Below are 9,652 nucleotides of genomic sequence, written 5' to 3' on the forward strand. Positions count from 1 at the left end.
ACAGTGTCACATGGGTGGGCCACTGCCTTCTGGGACACATGGCATCTGTCAGGCAGCTGCTTTTGTGGGCCTTGTGATGCTCTCTTCTGCTATTGGCTCATGGGGAGTAAGGATACAACAAAGCTGGCATTCCTGCCCAGAGACAACGAGTAGAAAACCAGCAGCCAGCACCCGCCAAGTCAGCCCAGTGACCTCAATATTGCCTCCCAGTGATGTCAATACCATCGCACAGAGACCTTGGCCCACGCTCAAGGGTGTAACTTTGGTTTGAACATCGGGAAGGACTGAGGTCTCCGGCTACATATATATTAGCCGGTTTTGATTATTGGGGGTTAAAACCCACCTCCCCCACCCCTGTAATCTACACCTATGCCCATTCTTCTGATGTAAAACATGTTGATGGTGTTTCTGTGACAGTCAGAATCTCCTCCCACCTCTCATTCTTCCAACCTCGTGCCGCTAAATATTTTGACCCCTTGATAACTGAATTAGTGACTACAGGAGTGTGATAGACTCAGATTTCTGTTCAGACTAATATTTCAAGGGGGGGGGTGTTTTCTGAGTCTTAAATGAGAAGTTGCTCATGTCATACAGCATAGTCTTTTCTGGCCTGCGTGGCGTGAACTGGCCTGATGTACAAAAATGTCCCAGAGAAAGAATTAATCCTCTTGAAAGCCCTGAAGTCCACAATCCACTGGAAACTGACACTATGCCAAAACCCTTGTTGGTGACATTCATGTGGGATGGAATTAAAAGTCATCATTTTAAGATCTTATTGCATATTTCAAAGTTGAGGCCGCCTGTGCGTTATCGCACGACATGCGGCAGATTGATAAGCACCGGCCTATATGCGTGGTGCAGATTCAGGACGAGCGTGAAGGTTTAGTCGCAGAGAGCCAGCGGGGTTTGCTTTCCTCTCCTGCTTTGTGGGTGTCTGATGTCAGATTGTAGTTTTGAAGGAAACGGCTAGCATGAGGCTCCCGTGGCTGCACACAAATCCCCGTTAGCTCTCTCTCGAGCAGAGAGATCGCTGGGCTGTGTGCTAGCCTAGCGGAGAGCGTGGGTATGAACACCCAGGCTCTGCAAGTGACTCACTGCTTCACAGCACCAATCTGGGGCTGAAGTTCTACACAATTACCTAATGTGCGATAAGAGAGAGTATGTGTGTGAGAGTATGTATGTGCCCTGAAAGCCTTTACATGGGCATTAGCATTTTCCAATTTGGGAGGAAACCCTACGATGCCATTCACAGCTCATCCTTACATGGGAACAGCACTCTAAGACTCAATCAGCCAAGCGGATGCTCGACCTCCACCCCGGACGGGCTACAGCTTCTGCTTGCAGTTTCCTGGTGTCTGCTCTTCGTGCTGTGCATAGAGCATGGAGGTCTCACCACATGTCTTTGTGTGTGTGTGTGTGATTGTGTGTATTATGTTTATATTACATTGTGGGGACCAAATTTTCCCTACAATGAAATATAAACCTTTTATTTTGACATTGTGGGGACCGTTTTCCAGAAAGATCTGTGAAAGCAATCAAAAAACGAAAAAATGCCAAAAATCTCATTCTGTGTTTGGTTACTTATGGTCAAGGGCTGGGTGGGGGTTAAGGTCGTCATGTTGGGATTACAGTTTTCTCAATAGAAATGAATGGAGAGTCCCCATAAAGACATAATTATAAATGTGTGTATGTGTGAGAGAGAGAGACAGATACTGTTCACCCAAAACAAGTCTGCAACCGTACCTCTACATTAACGCTTAATCACCCCCTCGTCCTTATCCTCTGCTTGCTGCCTGTGTGCTAATCTAGCCCTGCAGCGACGAACACAGGCCGGGGCTACATGTCCACCAGAGAAAACATTCTAAATAATGATTAAAAGGTTACCGACTTCACTGTGTCTCCTGAGGAAATATGTACTTCACCGCCCCCCCCCCCCCCCCCCGCCTCCCAGTCCTGCTCTCAGCACCTCAGCCTCATCTCAGCCCCCCCCCCCCCCCCACCCCCCACCCCATCCCACACACATGCACCATCTTACGGCATCATATTGATTCCTGCACTCTAATTCTCATGCTCTCCCCGCTCCTCACACATCGCGCCGCCTCAGCAGAAGCGTTTTCGTCCGTTTCTAGGTCAGCGCTCAAATCGATAAGCATGAGTCCGGAGCTTCTGGAGTCACAGGTAGACCCCGGGTCCATGCTGTTAGCATGGCATGCTGGGAAAATCTTCACACGGTGCTGCATCGTCTCCGCGAGATGGTGGACGGGCGAACGGGGCAGTCAGTGGGTGAGCGAAAAAGTCAGTCACGCCAACAGAACTGTGGTAACACCTTTAGCTGAGTGAACGGTGAGTGCCCTTTTGTTCAGAGTGCCCGGCATCACCGTAGTTGAGGACGTGTATGCTGGCAGGGGGATTTGCTAGACTGTTTGTAGATGGAGGAGGTTGGGGAGAAGCTTTTGAAGCTCGACATCGAGCAGCAGGTCCAAGGACGAAAACGGGTCACCACCATTGTCATCTGTCTGTATCCCATGCGCCATCTTTGATCAGTTGTCGTTTAGGCTGAGTTTGGAGTTGGGTAATCTGACAAAAGTCCGCAGGGAACCACAGTGACTCCGAGAGCGAATAATCGCAGGAAGGAGAATCAGAAGTGTTTAACTTGAAAGCCCAGCAGTACACAGGGATGAAAGAAGAATGCTGTGTACATGTATCTTTAATGATGTTTTGGTACGCCTGTTATGCTGGGAGGTAACGTGGTAGCCCTTTTGCTCAAAGAGACCACCTCCTGGGCTGTCGCTTACGTGATTGGCTAGTGACGAGTGCATGCAGTACCCTGCAAAAACGTAGCGGAGACCCCACTGACTTCACAGCCTGCTCACCAGCACACAATTCTCCCGGATGACCCGTTCAATGTGAGAGAGAAAAACAGCCGGGGCCGTGAATGAAGAGTTCAGGGTCACTCAGTTCCCATGACGGTGAAATCCCTCCTGCGCAGACTTTGTTGGACTTTAATTATTTTCTTTATCCATGGGATCACAGGGCAGACCAGAGACCCCGACGAGCTCCTTTATTTAACCAAACATAACCGGTTCTTTGCTGGGTTTTGTTTTTTTAGCAATACCCTGCTTGGGTATCCATCTTGTCACAAGGCTCGGCTGTCAGCTTCAATTAAGATGGAGCGGCAGATTCTGAGTGCTGACGCTGATGGGCCGGTCATTACGGAGCCGAGGCAGAGGAAGGCTGCGCGTCTTCAACAGGGACGGCAGCCTCTACGCAGAGCTGGGGCGTGATTTCCCAGTCCGCACGGCTGACCTTTTAAACGCACTCTTTTGTGCGTCCTTCAGGTGAAAATAATGTCATTGTGGTGCCATAGTGTGACAGGCAAATAGCTGAGGGTGTGCTCAGCTTGTGAGAAAAGCATCGATTCACTCTTCTCAAGTGCTTGAGGACAAAAACGCCCTGGTATAACACAGCTATTGGCAGGAAGACACCCACTGACCTCAATAATCTAAGTTATAAGATAAAGGGTCAACACCATGTTTAGTTAACTAGCGGGTTTGCATACCTAAATAATAGTAATGTATATTTTAAAGCAAGCAACCAGATTCCAAGGGCATGAACTTAACACCTTATTTCTTAAACTGCTCCACCAAGAACTTCTTGTTCTGCGAGGTGCGCAGTCTCTCTGCAAGCTCCACGCCTTGCTGAACTGAATACGATACACAGACCGAACTTGGGTTACATACCTACAGACATCCTTTTGCCCATTAATACGTATTTAAAAGCTGGTGTTTATGTTTAATATATCCAGCTATCTATTTCCAGAAATTCACCTTAACTAACAAATAACCGGAACGCAAACGTAGACACATAGAACAAGTTTATAAAATCCCGCTAAATCTTGAAATACCAGCAACAATCATATCTGATTAAATTCAATTCGAAGCGTAATCGCTCGGTATGAAAATGTTAGTTATTGAATGCGTGTTTCAATGGCGAAAATAGTATTGTGCTTTTATTTCGTATAACATGAATGTTCATGCGAAACGACCGAAGGTATCAAGGACGGACAAGTGTCGCAAGTGGAGAACAGGTAAAATCCTATTTACGTACATGATTCAGGGTGGCTTATGCAAGGAAAACGTATTATGTTGAGCTAAACTATGCCGGGGAAATCCGTTTAGCGTAAGGTTTATCCACTTTCAGGCGTCCATATTATTCATCTTCGATCCTGACGTTTCCGATTATACAAGGACGGTTCAGTGACTTACCTCCCAACGCTTGCTTCATAACAAATTCCATGGCGATGGCTTTGAATTCCTGCCTTCACTTGCTTTCCTATCTCACATTCAGGTGGAACAGAAGAAACAGCCCGTGGATGCCAGACCTAAAAATCACATTAAATATAAACAGGCATCGAGAACAGCGAACCTATTGCAGTCTGATGTAAACTTGTAATCATACCCATACTCCTCATTGACATTCGTCGGTGGAAGGAGCTCTGGTCATTATTAAACCGTAAAATAAATTTCGATATCTTAGAATAATTTTGACACCAATAATCTGCCAAGTCATAATTTGATTTTGGCGTCAGTGTTATCCCAAGGTCAGCGTCTCAGATATTTTAAAAAGTCGAATATTATGTACTGTACAATACCTTAGGACTTATTTTGCGATGTATTATTTGGTTGTTTGCGCTGTTGCATTTCAATTAGTTTATATTTTCAGCGTTCACTCTCGATCCATTTGGACAGGACGGTGGTGTTAAAAAGTCAGGTGTTAGTGGAAGTAGATCTCTCTATCGTGATACCTCTTCTTGAGAGCAGTTAAAACTGACGCTTTAAACGTCCCACCTCCTCACTTAAAATATAGCTGCGTTTAAGTCCGATTTGTAATTTATTACACCTGATCGGAGGTGTCTTCTTGCTTACCAGAAAATCTCAAGTTTTCCTAGAGTTTAACACTAGGGGAAAAAACGCAGTAATCGACTTCCGGAGCTTTATAATTCTCTTCCAATGTGAAACATTTACACTATCCAATTAAAAGAAACGTGATTTCCCACGCTCACTGAGCTTTCAGCCACATATTTGCAAGACATGGATTATTTCATCAGTGCAACAGTGCTTCAGTATTAAAACTATTATTCCTAATTACTTTCCCGGCACCTCTCTCTTTTGTAATGTACAAACACCGTTAAGCGCGGAATCAACCCTTATCCGTACGTTGTCACATTTCAGAACCATCTAATGGACAGCTCCCCCATTTCGTCCCACAATCAAAAGCAAAGACAAAACACGATTTCCCACATAGCAGAGGAAATGGTTACCTGTCGTGGCGTCCTGTGTATGTACTGAGACGTTTTGCCCTCCAAAATGAAGTTCAGTGGCTATTTTAGCACCTCACTCGGCGCATCCCTGTTTTTTTTATCCCCCAGCCTAGAGGTCGTCCGCCTCCTTCCCCTCGCAGTGGCCGTGTGAGTGTTTGGGAAAGAAGCTGTAGCTGCCGACAAACGAACTCACTGAATCACATGGAGTTATACCTTCCGAAACGTCCCACGTCCTGACACAAAACAGAACAATCAATTATTCATGCCCTAACTCCCTCCCATCCCCTGCAACGGAATTTCCCCTTTCAAACACACCCAAGCAAACAATAACGATGTGCTTATAATTAATCTATGTTCAAGATGGTCTTTGTTTGTGCATTTTTTTCCTGTTCTGCTCTGAACCTTTTCTTTCCGGAAGAAATCGCTGCTGAGTTGTGCTTTGATAGGGGCGAAAGCTTCTTTATAGGTTATGCAGTAATATGGAGTCATTACGTTTTGTATATGGTAGTGGATCACTTGCATGTTGCAACTCTTTCAGGGCGACGTATATGCGTGGCTGTCGGCGAGTTGGGTTTAAATAGGAGCCGATCGTAAAGCATGAGATCCGCTCCGGCAGTACGCGCTCACCTCGCTTCGTCCTTGGGCATTTAAAGCGACGCTGCCCCTCCGCACGTTGACCTGCCTCCCTGATAACTTATACGCAGACAGGAACATACCGATGCGCAAAAACCTCAATAACTCGGGGATCGCTGCTGTTCATGGACTGTCGACTAAACATGTGTGGCATATTCGTTCGGACCTACTCGAAACGAACATGTGCACCCCCTGCTTCATACATCGAGAAGGTATATGGAGATGACACCAGTGCTGTAGCGCAATATATAGGATATTCAATGAAGGAGCTGCATACTATATGGTGGAGACCAAACGCAGAAGATCCGCCCTATTGGTTAGGTGTACGTGTACGTAGAAAATACCGTTCAGAACCGAAACGATCGTGCTCGGTGTCTCCGCTTCGTTTGTAGGCTATTTCGGTGCCTTAGCCTAAATAATGACATTCATTGTGAGTGTAGTTATTGTTGTTTTCATCCCAGGCGTTCATTACGGTCCAAACACTGCCCTATATCTTAAATATCTCGAATATTACTGATAGGAATAATGAACACGGTGAAGGTTACATTTTGTAAACTGTCATATGAATAAACCCCACAAGTAAGCTATAGAGGTGCGTTATAAAAACAATATTGAATATTCAACATCGGCACCGATTAAACTTTCCTGGTTTTATTGTTATTATTGTCATGTGGACATGTTGAAATTCATACCTATGTGCTTCCTGCAGGTGTAGCGCCAAGCCGGCAAAGATTCACCTATTTTTTGATGATTATATGCTTAATGAGGTTCCACATGGGACCCGTAACCTCTAGCTCTAGGGTAATAAAAACACACAATCTGCTTAACATAAAAGATAATCAAATGTAAAAGACCTGTGCAGATAAATAAAAGTCATTTATTAATATTAAATCACATCGCCATATACGGGCAAAATGTCTCTTTATATTACGAATTAGATCATACATTATTTAACGCTATTAAATAGTAATGCTCTGTTTTCCCAACCTGTCGGTCCTAGATTGAAGTTCTCCACTATTCTACGCAATAATTGCTGCCTTACATACAGGTGCAAAACACGCCTTCAGTCCACCAGGTAACTGGTTAAAACATGATTAAAATACATTCTTTAAAATATTTTTCAATATATTCTGCAGTCTAAGAAAAATAAATCCAAAATGAGAAAAAGATCCTCCCCTGTTTTATTAGGTCAATTTTGTGTTTTGTGGTGTTTCTATGTGCTGCTTGTCTCCGATTCTTTACACCGCGTGCAAGTTGCCCTAAAATTTTTACAGAGCTCAGCCCACTGGGGACAGTGCGTCGAGAGAAAGGCGTCGGGGATTCAAGCATAGAAATCGCGCCGAAACAGAACGGAACACACAGTGACTCCTGTCACTACCTCATAGTGATGGCTAAGCTGGAGAATACCATCTCCCATGATGATTTCTGATTAATGAACATTTTTATGATTTTTTTTTAAATAGCAACATAATAGAATGCTTTGTTTCATAACAATAAATATATTCAAGCATAGCCACCAGGTGATAAAGATTTGCCAAAAACTAACGCTTAAAATTATTTTTGTCATATACTTGCATGAATGTGTTACTTAATTTTATAGTATGAAGGACTGGAGTCTCTGTTCCTACGATAGAGTTTAACGAGCTTTCAGCATTAACATAAACAGGGTCGTGCTCTTTTTGAGGAATCTATTACGGAATCCATTCTAATTTTCACAATTTCTAGGTCTGAGCCCCCCCCCCCTCCCCTGTGCAGGTCCTTGATACCCACCCTTGTTCTCTCGCTATAAAAAGCATGTTTGAAGTCCTGGCCCAACAGCACCTAGAGAATAAGGAAGCACAAGATGTCAAAACTTCTGTGTAAAAAGCCCATGTGATTGGCAGAAACGGGGTGGGAGGAGCACAAGACTCACCGCAGTGTCAGAAGACAGCTTGGGAAGGCTTTGATTACCTGTTTTGGGCCAATGATCATTAGTGTCTGGCTAGGACCACTAAAAACAAAGTTTACTGGAAGTAGATTAAAGGAGGGGGGATGTATAGCCAATGATTAGTCGCTGAAATTATAAGGTCACGTGAATAATGCCATCCTTTTTGTTTCATATATATATATATATATATATATATATATATATATATATATATATATATATATATATATATATATATATATATATATATATACACACACACACACACACACACACACAGAGTGTACATTTATTATACATTTATTTATATCACCGTCCACATATGCATTATGTATGTGTGTGTGTGTGCATGTGTGTGTGTTATACCTATCCTTATGGGGACCGGATCCCTATCCCCCATAAAGGAAAACTCTATTGTATAAAAATGGGTGACTGCTATATGAAAAAACTAAAAATGCAGAAACTCTTGCATTTTGCTTGGTTACTTATGGTTATGGTTAGGGCTGGGTAGGGATTAAGGTCGTCATAGCTAGTGTTAGCATTTTTCCCATAGAAGTGAATGAGCAATCCGAATAAGGATATGTGTGTGTGTGTGTGTGTGTGTGTGTGTGTGTGTGTGTGTGTGTGTGTGTGCGCGTGTGTGTGTGTGTGAATGGAAGCTGATTCAGGTAATAACACAGAATATGGATTATAGATGGTGTCACGGTCAAATTAAAATGTAATAATATATTTGCCATTTTAGGATACTTGCCCACCCCAAGCTCCCCAAACAGCAACGCAGATGAGTTTCTTCCCTTTCGCTTTATTTGAATAGTCACAGAAGATTTGGAACACAACATAAAACATTAAACCATACAGCTCTTGTGAAAACAAACTCCATCATTGTTCTCTGCTGGCTAATAGATGTATTGTGTTACGCATGTACCCCCCCTCCCACCTACCCACCCACGTACACCCACACGCAAAATCGTGGCAACTCAGATCTCAGAGATTTAGTGTATTGAAGCAATGAGGGTGTATTTAGCTAAGACCTGGGAATCCTCTACATTTGCATAAAATAAAAATGAAATCCCTTTTAAAACTCTAAAAAAAACTGTATTTTTGTCGGACAAATTCTTTCCATTTGTGACCCACAGCTTGGCATGAACAGGAGTGTGCCTGTCAAAGACAAATTCCTCTTTTCATCCCAATCCCTTTCTTTTTGGTAAATAAAGAGAGTGTTGAAATAGCCTCGGCTCACGGGAAACATCCCTGCCGACGTGCTCACCTCTGCAGACAATAAACCGACCGTCTGCCGTTTGAAGCTGGCCGCTTCGGTCCAGCTGAGGCTGCAGACACACTTAGCGCGCGATCACAGCGCGCGCGCCAGACCGAGCGAGACAAGGGCACTAATGGAGTTCAGGTGTTAGACTACCGCGGCCGCCGCTTATTTATTTTAACTCGACAGGCTCTTTTCGCGCTATCGGAACATTATTCACCCAAATGAATACCGGTAAAGAGATTTCAAACGTTTTAAATGTCGCCTACGTCCACCCTCTATGCATTTGCAGTCCCGCTCACTGAATTTGAATGTGCTTCTGTCGGAAACGCTGGCTGTTTTTCGGGAGCTGAGGAAGCCTTGTCTGTTAGCGTACGGCATTCGCCATTTGTGTAAGAAGAGTAATTAATCAGAAATTCATCAGGTAGGGAGGCTTTTTCTTGGCGAAATAAAAACGCAGTCTGCGTACAATGAAAAGATCCCGCCAAGGTCCTCAGATGAGGTCCGCTCACTG

The 9,652-nt window shown here is 44.0% G+C and overlaps 1 protein-coding gene across 2 annotated transcripts in view; it reads right to left on the reverse strand.

The window, feature by feature from the left end:
- The window catches only part of LOC125705169 (complexin-1), a 37,468-nt gene extending 31,913 nt beyond the window's left edge, over positions 1-5,555 (reverse strand). Inside the window, exons 1-2 of one of the 2 annotated variants that reach the window (XM_048971592.1) lie at positions 5,321-5,555; positions 4,266-4,381 (exon numbers count right to left, since the gene is read on the reverse strand). In XM_048971592.1, coding sequence (XP_048827549.1) covers positions 4,266-4,296 — 31 coding nt within the window. In that variant the 5' untranslated portion in view covers positions 4,297-4,381; positions 5,321-5,555. Of the gene's footprint in view, positions 1-4,265; positions 4,382-4,651; positions 4,846-5,320 lie in introns of those variants that run through there. The other variant, XM_048971593.1, reaches the window with a different exon arrangement.
- Between the last annotated feature and the right edge of the window lie 4,097 nt (positions 5,556-9,652).

Source organism: Brienomyrus brachyistius, chromosome 12 (genome assembly GCF_023856365.1).
Source record: "Brienomyrus brachyistius isolate T26 chromosome 12, BBRACH_0.4, whole genome shotgun sequence".
In the NCBI taxonomy this organism is placed as follows: Eukaryota; Metazoa; Chordata; class Actinopteri; order Osteoglossiformes; family Mormyridae; genus Brienomyrus; species Brienomyrus brachyistius.